The sequence below is a fragment of the Humulus lupulus genome, chromosome 9 (assembly GCF_963169125.1).
Source record: "Humulus lupulus chromosome 9, drHumLupu1.1, whole genome shotgun sequence".
NCBI lineage: Eukaryota > Viridiplantae > Streptophyta > Magnoliopsida > Rosales > Cannabaceae > Humulus > Humulus lupulus.
Window position 1 is genome coordinate 128,732,013 of NC_084801.1, and position 13,241 is coordinate 128,745,253.

Genomic DNA, 13,241 nt, shown 5'->3' on the forward strand with positions numbered 1-13,241 from the left:
AAAGCTAAGGAGCTAATGAGGGAAGTACATGAAGGCTTCTGCGGGGATCACACTGGGGGGCAAAGTTTGGCGAAAAAGATTATGAGGCAGGGTTATTTCTGGCCGACTATGAATGAAGACTCAATGGAGTTTGTGCGAAATGCGACAAGTGTCAGAGATTGTCTAAGATCCCGCGCGCAGCTCCCAACGAGTTGAAACAGATGCAGAGTCCTTGCCCTTTCACAGTATGGGGTATAGACTTGATTGGATCCCTGCCAACGAGAAAGGGCGGAGTGAAGTACACAGTTGTAGCAGTCGACTACTTCACCAAATGGGCTGAAGCTGAGCCACTCGCTACCATAACGACCAAAAAAGTTCTCGACTTTGTCATCAAAAACATTGTTTGCCGATATGGTTTGCCTCGAAAAATTGTCTCAGACAACGGCATCCAGTTTGACAGTGACTTATTCACAGACTTCTGCGAAAGGCACGGGATCATTAAAAGCTTTTCTTCAGTCGCGCATCCACAAGCAAATGGGCAGGTCGAAGCAGTGAATAAAATGCTTAAGGACACCCTGAAGAAAAGACTTGAAGACGCTAAAGGATCATGGCCAGAACAACTGCCTGAAGTACTCTAGTCGTATAGAACTTCTCATCGAACAGCGACAGGTCACACCCCGTTTTCCTTAGCATACAGGTATGAAGCTATGTTACCTGTCGAATTAGATCCCCCCTCACATCGACGTATTACATATGACCAGAGCCAGAATAGCCAACTGATGATGGAGTCCCTAGACTCAATTGAAGAAATACGAGAAAAAGCCCGACTTCGAGTTGCTGCGTACCAGCAAAAGGTCGCCCGGTATTTTAACTCAAAGGTGAAGGAAAGGAAATTCAACGCCGGTGACCTAGTGCTACGACGAGTTTTCTTGAATACCCGCGACCCCACTGCTGGAGTGCTCGGACCAAACTGGGAAGGACCTTATCAGATTGAAGAAGTCCTTCACCCGGGCACCTACAAACTTGCACGCTTAAATGGAGATCTCGTTCCACGCTATTGGAACGGTGAACACCTGCGCAAGTACTACCAATAAACAGTCCTTTTTAAAGGACTGGCTTGTATTAATTTTTACTTTTTACAAGTTTCGAAAAAGGGTTAGCCACGTTGTATGGCTAATCACTTATAAGTGTAAGATCTTTTTAAGATCACTCGTAAAGACATGTTTAGTCTATTATTAATACGAGATTATAAGGGACTGTGCGCAGCCAGTCATTCTTGCCAACCTTTGTAAATTTATTTTTACAAGTATTTGTTCATTACATGTGTTGTTTTGCTGTATTATAAATTCTACGTTTCCTATCGAGCAGTAATGTTCGCACAGGTCGTGGTCAAGGCAAGTGACCAAGGACCTAGAAGTTCCTCGATCACTTGGGGGGCATATAAGGTACATCGATAGCAAAGCATACCAATAAGTATGTAAACACATGAACAAAATAAGTGAAAGCATGCTACGGTACTTAGAGTATTTTTCAAATTTTATATTTTGTTAAATCAAACCAAAGTACTATGCTAAGTTTGGTCATACGAACAGATGTTATAATAGGCAAAAAATATTATAGTATCAAAAAAGCATTCTGTTACACCGCGAGCAGTACTGCTCGGATGTAATTGTTTAATTAAAAGTAAAGGAGCTGCCCTCGCAGCAATAAAAACCAATTGTCTTTACAAAACGACCCGTGGGCCATAAAAACAAAATAAAAGAAGAAAAAAAAATATTACTGAGGAGCAGGAGGGTCTTGAGGATTAGGGGGAGTGCCCTGGTCGGCGGGAGGACCAGCTTCAACGTCAGCAGCAGGTGCCTTGGCCTTCTCCTCTTCTTCCAACAGGATGGCGCATTGCGCCATCAGAGTCCTCTTCAACCGCTCGGACAGGTAGTTGAAGTTGGCCTCCCGATTGTGCTTCCAGAACTCGTAGAAGCAGAGGTGAGTGGCTTCCTTGTACTTCTTCAAATTCTTGGCCCCTTCCTCCTCGAGTTCCTGCACTCGCTTCTCAAGCTTCGCCGTCTCCTCCCTGCTGGCGGTCAGATCAAATCCAAGCTGCTTGCATTCTTTAGTGACAAGCTTGACACTTTCCCTGAATTTCTCCCGAGCATCGTTGGCTTTCTTCAAGGCGTCTTGGCTCTCCAGAAGCTCCTGGGTGAGAGTGGCCTGGTCCTCGCACAGTTGCTCATTAAGTTTGGACAGCTCTTTTTTCTCCTCGAGCAGCTTGTTGTTGTCAGCCTCAAGTGCTTGCTTAGCCTGAGCAAACCTGGAGTCAAAATTCTTTCCGCGAGAAACCAACGCCCCAACACGGCGCCAGCCAGCAGTTAGAGTTAGCAGCCCCTGGAGGATAAAAAATGGAACAAAGTAAGGGAAAGGAATCAGACATAAATGGCAAAGTAGCAGGAGATGACTTACACTAACTATCTCGTTCAGCCCTCTGTTGACGACTTGGTCAGCATCCATCGAAGCAGTTTCGATGATGGCAGCCTTACTGCGTCTGTGCTTTGAGAGTTTGTATATCCTCTCTCGGGCTGACCCGACCACGAAGCTGGGCAGGGAGCCTTCGGGCAAGTTGTCCAATGCCTCCTTGTCAGCGACCCTAGAAGAAAGCTGTGGATTAACAGGTGTGGGAGTCATCTGCTCGGTGGGGGGCGGAGGTGTCGTGTTCTCCTTGGAAGGGGCAGTGGCTGGAGCATCGTCTGTTCGAGCCTTCTTCGAAGGGGACTTGCTACTTTCCCCTCGAGTCCTCTTGCTATCCTTCTTTGGGACAGAAGAGGCAGCGGCAGCCTGATAGTGCTCGAAGACGTCCTCAGAGTCCATACCTGCACAAAAGAAAGCAACTCGAGCAATAAGACTAAATGGTCATAGAGGGAACATGGATAAAAGTAAAAGGATTACAAGTAAAGTACCCGGGCTACAACTACTGGTCGTAGCATTATTTACTGAACTACCTAGTTCCTGGAAGAAATCTGAGTTTAAAGAGGGAGCATTCCTAAAGTTGCCATCCCCATCAAATATATGAGAGGGAATTGGAAAATGATTTAAAAGCGAGATTATTGTACCATTTACATCAAACGAATCATCAGAAAGTTTGGTAGGCTCAGCGGCCTTTTGTTTTCCCTTGCCCTCGGGGACCAAGGGTTTCTCCGCTCGATGGGGGACAGCAGGTTCCCTGATCGTAACCCCAGTTGGCCTCCTCCGTGGAGGAGGCGCCTGGGGTTGCTGCTCGGGTTCCTGCTCAGGTTCCACTTCGGCTTGGACACCGCCCGCCAAAGCTTCATTCGTTGCAGGTTGGGAGCTCCAAAGGCCAACCAACCTAAGGTTAGCCTCAGTAACTAAGTTTTTGACACTCTTATTAGCATTTGACATGCTGGCTAAGAGTGTTGCCCTTGACTCCATCCCTGGAATAGGGATTGGACGTAACCATGGGCCTGGAACATAGTGGAATGTCAAGACATTGCGACATAAAAACACTAAGTGAAGAAGCTACTGGCATAATAATTTTTACCTCCTCGAGTGAAGGCCAGGTTATCTGCAGCTAGGTCAGGAGTAAGGAAGTATTCATGGTGATACCTCCCCGCGTTAGAGATATGAGTGGTGTTGGACAAGAAAGTGCGCCCGGTTTCTTGGTGGCAGATATGAAAAAACCCCGTGCCATCTTGGTTGGGGTTGGACTTAAGGTCGAAGAGAAAATTGACCTCGTGGGGGGTAGGTACTGGTCATTTCTTGAGTTTATAAATGATATAAAGTGCGGCCAGCATTCTATATCCGTTTGGGATGATTTGAAAGGGGGCAACTCCAAAGTAATTTGCTACCCCCTGAAAGAACGGATGAAGAGGCAAGGTGGCACCTGCCTCGAAGTGAAACCGCGACCAGGCGCTATAGGCTCCGCCTGGCAGGTTGGCTCGCTGGTCGATAGAAGGTCTGACTAGGGTCACCCCCGTCAGGTTGTATTTATTTAAGTAGTTGGCGATCATCCGTATCGTCACCCTACTTTGGGGAACAACGTGCCACTCAATAGCTGGTTGGTCAGCATGACGAGGGCGGGCATGCCTTTGGACATTGGTATCAGGAGCGAATTCGCCTCGACCGCTGGTCGAGGGGGCATCAGTAGAAGGTTGGCCTGAGGAGTTAGGAGTTTTCCTTTTTTGAGGTTTTGTTTTTGTTCGGGCCATTCTCTAGGTTGGGGCTGGAGGACAGTTTGAGCTAGGGCGAGAAAAAGGGATTTCTGGTATCAAAGTGGATGGGTTTTCTTCGCCTTCAAGTAGTTGGGCCAAGAGGTCATCTTCAATAGGTCTTTCTCCTCCCCAAGGGTCTTGCATATGAACTGCAAACATACAATGGAGGAGATAAGACACAGTCTGCGAAGTAGTGTGGAAGATTGGGATAACGTTGCTCGCGTCTAAGTAACCAGCAGCATCCTACCCCTACACTAAGATTCGGCACTAGTGGTTTGAAAAACGGATCAAAAAGGAAATAAACTACTTTCTGAAAGAGAACTTTTTCGACTCCTGAAGGGCGGGAAAAAACCCAGTTTTTTCACCTAGCTTAAAGATTGAATTTTTACGTCGATCTTACGCCCTAAGCCTATGATCCTTACTATCAAACTAAGTCTTAACTTATACAGAGCAAAAAGACACCCTCTTACCAAACATTGAAAGGTTTATACAAAAAATCCTCATAAAACCCTACTCAAGAACACGGAAATCACAAAGCATAGTAACGGCATGCATGGCATAAAGAAAAGTTTAAAAAGCAAAGTAATTACCTGGGCGAATATGGAGATTCAGAAAAAAGTAGAAATTTCGAGTCGGAAAGACCTTTGGCTATACGCCTGACTGGTTTCGAAGCTTTGTATTCTGGAAGCAAGGTTCTTGAGGTTCTTGACAAAGATGGTGAGTAAAAAATTATAGGGAAGAAAAAGAAGTTACTTATAGGGGCCGAGGTATGGCAAAAGGTGGTAATAATTACTTCCCATTTTCGAAAACGTGGGGAAGTGTATAAGCCGTCAAATTGTTTTCTTGAAAACTGAAAAGGCTTGATTAGACATAATTATGTCACGGCTTTCAAAAACGCACGGGGATCCTAACAGATTTTGTGGGGATATGAACGGTTGTTTCCCTAAAGTTTCTTTATTGCTGGTCGCACCAAACAAACTTGGGGGGCAAATGTTATCCAAAAAATAGGCATGGATGACATGGCAAACATTTAAATACATGTGGCTAACATCTGTCAGAATTCATGCTCGACTATCGACCAGGAAGACATCTATTGTCACAACGTTCGATCTCTATATATGACTAGCCTGGTCGTACGCATGCTATACACGGAAAAGATCTTATGCAGTTATGATAGAATCCGAAATTATCTCCCATGATTCCCTGAGTATCCGATTATTTAGGAAATAATATCTGTAACAAATTAGTGTAAATCTTCCTTGAGCCTATAAATAGAGAAAGATAGCTCAAGGGAAAGGGACCCTTTTTGCTTTTTGATTATCTAAGATTAGAGTTATTCTATTTGATATATTGTCTTGTTCTTCAGAGGTTGGTGAAACTCATTGAACCCTAGTTCTTTGATCACTCCTTTGAATCCTATATCAATAACAGTTCAAGTGGACGTAGGTTGTTACCAGATTCTGGGGCCGAACTACTATAAACTCTTGTGTTCTTTATTGTTTTTGTCATCACACTCATTTCAACGTATTTGTCCACGTCAAGCATATTTGACTCCGTGTCAGTTGGCCAAAATCATGGTCAACAACAGTTATTAACTGTCGATGTTGGTTTTTATGCCTACAGTTTTTAACTGTCGGCGTAGAGTCCCACTAAGCAATTACGATAGTCAACAGAGTTGACTGTCCTAGTTGGGTATCGGGAAAGTCCAGTTTTGTAGTAGTGATAGATTATTATTATTATTATTATTTTAAACTCAAAATATATGATACTAGAAAAATGTGAGTACTTTTTAAATTCAAATATATAATACTAAAATAGAAATATTTCTAAGATGTTAGTATTTGAATACTTTTTAAATTTAAATATGTGATACTAAAATTGAATATTTAATTATTTGAATATGAATATATTACATGTATAGCTTTTTTATTATAAATATATATTTAAAAAAAAAAAGGATTCGTAGCTTTTTTTTTAATATCGATATAAGCTATATATATATAGTTGTAAATAAACTTATGTATATAAAAATAAGTAAGCATTAAGAGTAGATGCGTATAGCTTTTTTTAAAAGAAAAAATAAGTTGTATCCTACATACATATTCGTAGCTTTTTTTTTAATATAGATATAAGTTTTTTTTTTTAACAAAAATAGACGTGCGACTTTCTTTTAAAAAAACGGTATATGTTATATATGCTTCCTCTCCTTTATTTTTAGATACTCAATAATATATATATATATATATATATATATGTGGAGGCTTGTTTTTTTTTTAAAAATATTTATATTTATATATAGCTTTATGATTATCTTCTTCTAAATGCGTGGTATAATAAATTTAGATATTTTTTAATTTTATTATTTTATATTTCTATCACTTTATCCCTAGTATAAATGTACTTTGTTAGTCTCCTTTTTTCGATTAAAAGACACTGATTCTTGATCTTACTTTTTCTGATAGGGGCACACTTTGAAAAAAAAAAAACTATGGTATTATTTACTCTCATATACATATATACTTATTTTATGTATATGTATGCATGTATATGGAAACTATTTTTTTGATAGTCTATATATATACATACATTATATTATATGCACATATATATATTTTATTATTAAAATGGCATATAGGCCTTACGTGTACCAAGGCCACTATTTTTCATGTTTTAATAAATGTAAACAAAGACACACATTCGCATATATGTATACTAGATACAAGCAAGGTATAATATGCACGTTTGCTTGGTTTTATTTATAGAATTTATTAATTATTTTTATTAAATTTATATTAATGTCATATAAATTTCAAATAAATATCATATTTTAATTAAATAATTTATTTATTTTTGTTTAAGTTTATGCTTGTTCTTGTTTTTGAATTTGGGAGTGACAATTATATATTATATTTTTAATGTAATATTAAATATTATACATGTATTTTAAATTTAAGTTTCTTGCTAGTTTAAAAAAAAAAAAATATTTTGTTACTAATTGACAGTAGATTATATTATATATTTAATATGATATTATTCAAATAAGTGAGTTTAAGTTTAATTAAATTTTATTTAAGTTTTTAAAATAGTTTTATTATTTTTAAATAATTATTATTGTAAAATATCTAAAAAATATCCTATTTTAATTTGTTTAATTATTTATTATTTTTAAATAATTATCATTGTAAAATATCTAAAAAAATATCACATTTTAATTTGTTTAATTATTTATTATTTTTAAAAAATTATCATTGTAAAATATCTTATTTTTATTTTTTAATTATTTATTTTATTTTATTTAAGTTTAAGTATTTACAAACTACCGTTAGATATAAGAATATTCTGTTAAATATAAGAATATTCTGTTAAAATTAACATTAAAAAAATAAAAATTCGTTAAAACCAAGAATTTCCGTTATCACACACTTATTATATAGAATAGATATATTTTAATCATTTATATGTATACATTACATTATATGCACACATTTTCATTATTTTATGCAATATATGTCACAATACTTATGTATATAGGTTCTTCTATGATAGGGGTTTTTTTATATGTTTAATAAAATGATACAAATATATATATTTAACTAAAACAATCAAGAATTTAATAATGAGATTTGTTATAGTTAGGATGATTAGTATACGCAAAGCTAATTTATATATAGATGTGCATATGTAAATATTATATGTCATGTATTTCATATATGTGTATGTGTTATGCAAGTTTAATGATGCATCTATATATTATTGTTACCTGGGTATGTATCCCATATTATGTTTCATATATGTGTGAATGTCTTATGATTGTACCCTATTATTTTGTCGCTTTGCACCTTGTGCTCATTACTGTTGTGGGGGGTTTTTGTAGATTATTTCAACTTGTGTAGTTTTTGCTTGCCGCTGTTTTGGCATCATCATCTTGTTGCTAAGTATTCCTTTGTTTGTCTTCTCTTGTGTGTGTGTGTTTGTCAACTCATGGGTTGTAAAAGCAAAGTTTCCTCTTTATCGGGATTCAACAAAGTGATCGTACAATGTTTGACAATGATACTTCATTACATCACTACAAGAAAAAATGCTTTTAATAACACCAAAAATGTGTTATCAAAACATACCATAACATTTTTTGATGTGTTAAGACCGACTATGTTATCGTAGGTTAGGGTACTTTACATAACACTTTATCATTGTTATACAGATGTGTTATTATACTGTCAATGATAACACACTTTCTGTGTTATTTTAATAAATAAATAAGTGTTTAATTATATTATTTATAGTCGATTATATAACACATTTCAATACTTATAAATTTGTGTTATACTACACTTTAGTATAACACATTTTTTGTGTTATACTACACTTTAGTATAACACATTATTTGTGTTATATAATGAAGTTTGCATAACAAAATTCTTTACTTATAAAAAGTGTTATTGTAATAGATATTATAACACATTTTTCGTATTATTTTAATATTTAGATAAGTTTAAATTCTCATTATATATTCATTTATATAACACTAATTTATTCTATTATATTTTAATTTTTTTATATAATTAAAATTAGCTTTCTAATATATACTAGCATCATCAAATGAACTTGATTTTCAAATAACAAATAGTAAAATCATTCAACATTATACTAACAATCCATAAATTAGTTTAAAACATTCAACACTGTCATCAACAACAAAATATTCTTAAAGTATTCAAGTAGTCTTAAATATTCAACATATAAGCCTTGAATGATGATTTCGGTAAGTCTAGCACAGGGTAGTAAAGGAATGTGATGTGAGGATTATAGCAAGGACAAAACATGATACTGAGAAGTAAAAGAATGCAGTGTAGACAACCAAGTGAGGAGCCCCATCTTTCAATGTATGCCATTGATCATTTGTTGCCAAGTTGAATGCTGGTGAGAATAGAGAAAAGCAAACACTAGCAAAGAAACATATGGACAATCCAATGACAGTGCTTTTCCCAAACACCTGTAGCAAGAGTTATAATTATTAAATGAGATAGAGAATCTGAGATGTTTGGATTTGGATGTCAAGTGATGAACATCCAAATATTGTTGTGTAGTATTTTTGCAACACAAGATTATCACTTTTCATCTAAATGTGAGAATTTTAATTGATTTTCCATACTAAAAATTATTGTCTTTTACAGTGCCATCTATAATGGTACAGCTAGTTTTCTGCTCATTCTCATTATCCTTAAGTGCACCATCAAACAAAACAATTAAGTAAAAATTGCATCACTCAACAAGCTCGATGATTTTATTTTTAAAAATGAATAAAAACAAGATAATTCTTTGATAACCTTAACATTTAATGAATGAAACATACCCCTCTTTAGATGAAAAACCTTCAAGCTTTTCTTTATTATCAGCTGCATTAGATGAGTGGACAATAGAAGCAAGACAAACTGCAACCAAGAAGCAGCCAACGCCAGGGAAAAGGATCTCAGCTCTATTAATTCTATTGTCTAAAAAGTAATTCGAGGTTGTTCCTGTCACCATTAAAGATCGCAACAGAAGCAAAAAATTCAGTATCTATAAGAGCAACACAGACAAACATCAACATTTAGAAATGGTCAGAGAGAGAGAGAGAGAGAATGAAAGAAAGGACCTATAACAACTATTATGCTTGCAGTGATCACTTCTATGACTGATAAGCCAACAAAAGCCCAAGCATACTGAGTTGAGAGATTTCCAAGGCTAAGTACCACCCCTCCTGCCATTGCAAACATCACAGAAGGCCAATTATCCTGCACCAATCACCCTAATATGAATCCAAACCAAATACATGCAATACAATACAACTCCATTATGGAAAACAGATGAAATTTTCATTATGCTGTGTTCCTTATCACTGGTCTCTCCAAATAGCACCACATTCATCAAAGAGAATAGAGAAAAGAGAATGAATGAACTAAACTTTATCTAAATATATGCAAGTGTTGAATATTTGTGATTCAACACTTGTAATGAGCTAAAAAATATAATCAATACTGAATTAATCATGAGAAGGAGCAGCCAAAAGAATTATATAAAAAAAGAAGAGGAAAAACAAAAAAGAATGGATTCTAGACATGTCTCATAATAATTAGACCTTTTTATTAAACTTCATGGAGACAAGACTGTCACAATAAAATTGTCTAGCAATATTTTTATGGCAAACAGATGAAATTTTCATTATGTTGTATTCCTGCAAAAGGTTGATGACTGATGAGGCTATATTATCCCATATTTTTTTTCTTTCATTGCTATAGTTTAATCCCTCAAATGCTACCAACTTTTTTCATTATGTACTTGTACTAATCATATTTCTTGGAAGTATTTTGCTGAACATAAGCATCTTAATCTTTTAATTCATGATCAAAATCATAATCAAAGTGTCCAACTAAGATACAAGTAATAATCATGATCAAATTATATTCCCATTTATAACACAGTCACAAGAAGAATATATGAAAAGCACACCCACAAGTCAATGTGGAGCAAAGAAGTCAAAGGAACACAGTCACAAACACTTGATACTATATTGAGGATTAACACACAGACAAAAATATTTGAAAGCTTAGTTAATCATTTAATTGTAAACAAAGAAAAAAAAAGACTTATTCCACAAACTGTCATGTGTATAAGGAAAATTATTCAAGTGAAATCAAGAAACTCACCCAAATCATGAGATCATACATAAGCATACAAACAACAAAAATAAAACATAGAAAGATTTTTTAAACTAATTTATATTACTCCATACTACTACAGTCCATATAAATTACAAAATTATACGGTATAACCTTGCATAAATTTCCCACTGTCTCATTTAGGATGGAGAGTTTCTAGCAGGTATTGTTGCAGAACCCAATGACTCTATAAAAAAAAATCAGTGTGTAAAAAAAGATTAGCATATTTGATATAAGAAATAGAGTAAATGATAAACACCCATAAGGTCCTTGGACTAGGCCAAGTGAGCCCAACCTCCATTGTTAAACAACCAAGCTCCATGAAAATAAAAAATAAAAAACCCATGTCCTAAGATCTAAACAATCCCCAAAAATTTTTGACACAACTTAGAGACCTTCCAAATATCACATATCTGTGGTTTTCTTAAAAAATCAGATCACTCTCAAATTTATTTCAAAAATATAAATAATAATGATAATATTAGACAAATAAATAAATATAAAATTAATTACCACTTTCATAACCGGAAAGATATATGAAGAGCCATAATGATAAAAAAAAAAGGACTTACTCATAATTTCCATGTAAGCATTTGATCAAACTGATTGAGCATAATTTTGATCAAAATCAAATTATGTACAAGTCTATAATTCATTTATAGAATTTGAAGAGAAAAACAAAAGAGAAAAGAATTTACTAAGAAAAAGAACATAATGAGATTATTACCACAAATGTATCATCATGTTCTAAGAAGCAACTCTGAATAGTTTTTAAGATGAAAATGCAAAGACATAATCAAACTTTAAAAAGCAAGTCTTTACCAACATTAACTGGTTACAAGGGGTTCTTCATTTGAGTCACTAGTACCCCAAACAATGCCAAAATGCATAATCAAAAAAATTTAACGATGTTTATGTACACACATATATGTACCTTTGAAGAGATCTTGCGATCAAAAGTTTCTCAACACTGACAACAGTTGTAGCATTGAAGCTGATAGCTAGTTATCATAAAAAAAAAAAAACAGTGAGTAGCGCTAAAATAGTACTTTAAAATAGTTATAAAGTATATATAAAGTATAACCATAAAACAAAATTTATTTTGCTTCTAAAACATTATATAATTCATACATTAAGAACCAAAGCATTTGAAATTTTATACCGATTACAAGAACTAAGAAAGAAATCAGCAACAATAAGATCAAGTGGTACCATCTCAGAGAACTATAGAAGTGGAACCTGCAGAAAATTTCGACTAAAGCCCAAAGCTAGCTGCAGCTTGATCTAGTCCAAGCTCCTCTCAGCATCCTCAAGCCTCATCTAATATCACAATAAAAATTTACAATAACAGATTTATACATATATAGAATATATAGCGAGAGAGGAAACAAAACAAATATTTTTTGCTGCAAAGCAACTTAGTTACCCAAAAAAACTCATATATTTCAGTTGAGGAAACAAAACTAAGTAGACTAGCAAAAATAGAGGACAAATACAATTTTAAATTAGCAGGGCTTATAGAAAAAGTTTTATTGTTATATTAGCACTGCCTTTAAGACTTCCATTGAATGAGATGTTACTTACATTGCCATAAGATCCTTCCTCAAGACTAAGTCACAAATATTGTTTAGTACATTAAGCTTGTTACTCATTCAAGAAAACATAAACTGTAATGGGTTGCCTCAACTTAACTAATTGATTGTCTCAAAGTTAACTAGTTATCTCAAAACTAAATGTCCATATGTCATCTATCCCTATATTATATATAGAACCTAAACGCTTGTATGGATCTTCTTTATTATTGTTTATAAGCTAGAGGAGACATTTATTACTATTTACAATGGCTCACGTGTATATATATATATATATTTATACATTCAATATCTTAAGAAAGGTAAAATCATATGAACTTTTAATTTATGAGCATCAAAATCTTTCCTTCAAAGTCATTGCATGAATAAAGATACAGAGCATGATTTGCTCATCAACATGAATATAGCAAAAATCTAGATAATCATGGATATAGGATAAATTGCTTTAAGAGAACAAACCAAACTAAAATACTAAGAAGAAGAAAAAAAATCAAAGTTTCATTTGTTCCTACTTTCCCTTGGTGTTCTCTAGTTGTCGCCACTATGGGAAGCTCGGCTACCTCACGACCAAATATCCTAAGAAGACCAGCTGATACGACAATAGACCTGTGTGGATGGATGCATTTGTAGAAGAAAGGTATTATACTCGTATCAATAACCAATTAAAGAAAGAACATTAACATAACATATTGCCCAATATAATATTAGAAAAGGCGTAGTACCTCACAGTTAAAACTACACAGTACATTCCT

At 34.8% G+C, this 13,241-nt stretch overlaps 1 protein-coding gene across 2 annotated transcripts; it reads right to left on the minus strand.

The window, feature by feature from the left end:
* Nucleotides 1-9,385: 9,385 nt before the first annotated feature.
* Nucleotides 9,386-11,383, minus strand: LOC133801813 (ureide permease 3-like). Of its 2 annotated transcripts, XM_062240051.1 has the most exons (3): nucleotides 11,012-11,383; nucleotides 9,835-9,939; nucleotides 9,386-9,715 (listed from the first exon to the last, which is right to left on the minus strand). In XM_062240051.1, the coding sequence occupies exons 1-3, from the start codon at nucleotides 11,016-11,018 to the stop codon at nucleotides 9,528-9,530; spliced, it is 300 nt and encodes a 99-aa protein (XP_062096035.1). In that variant the 5' UTR covers nucleotides 11,019-11,383; the 3' UTR covers nucleotides 9,386-9,527. The 2 variants fall into 2 exon arrangements, with proteins under 2 accessions (XP_062096035.1, XP_062096034.1); XM_062240050.1 differs by lacking the exon at nucleotides 11,012-11,383 and having other exon boundaries at nucleotides 9,835-10,046.
* Nucleotides 11,384-13,241: the final 1,858 nt, after the last annotated feature.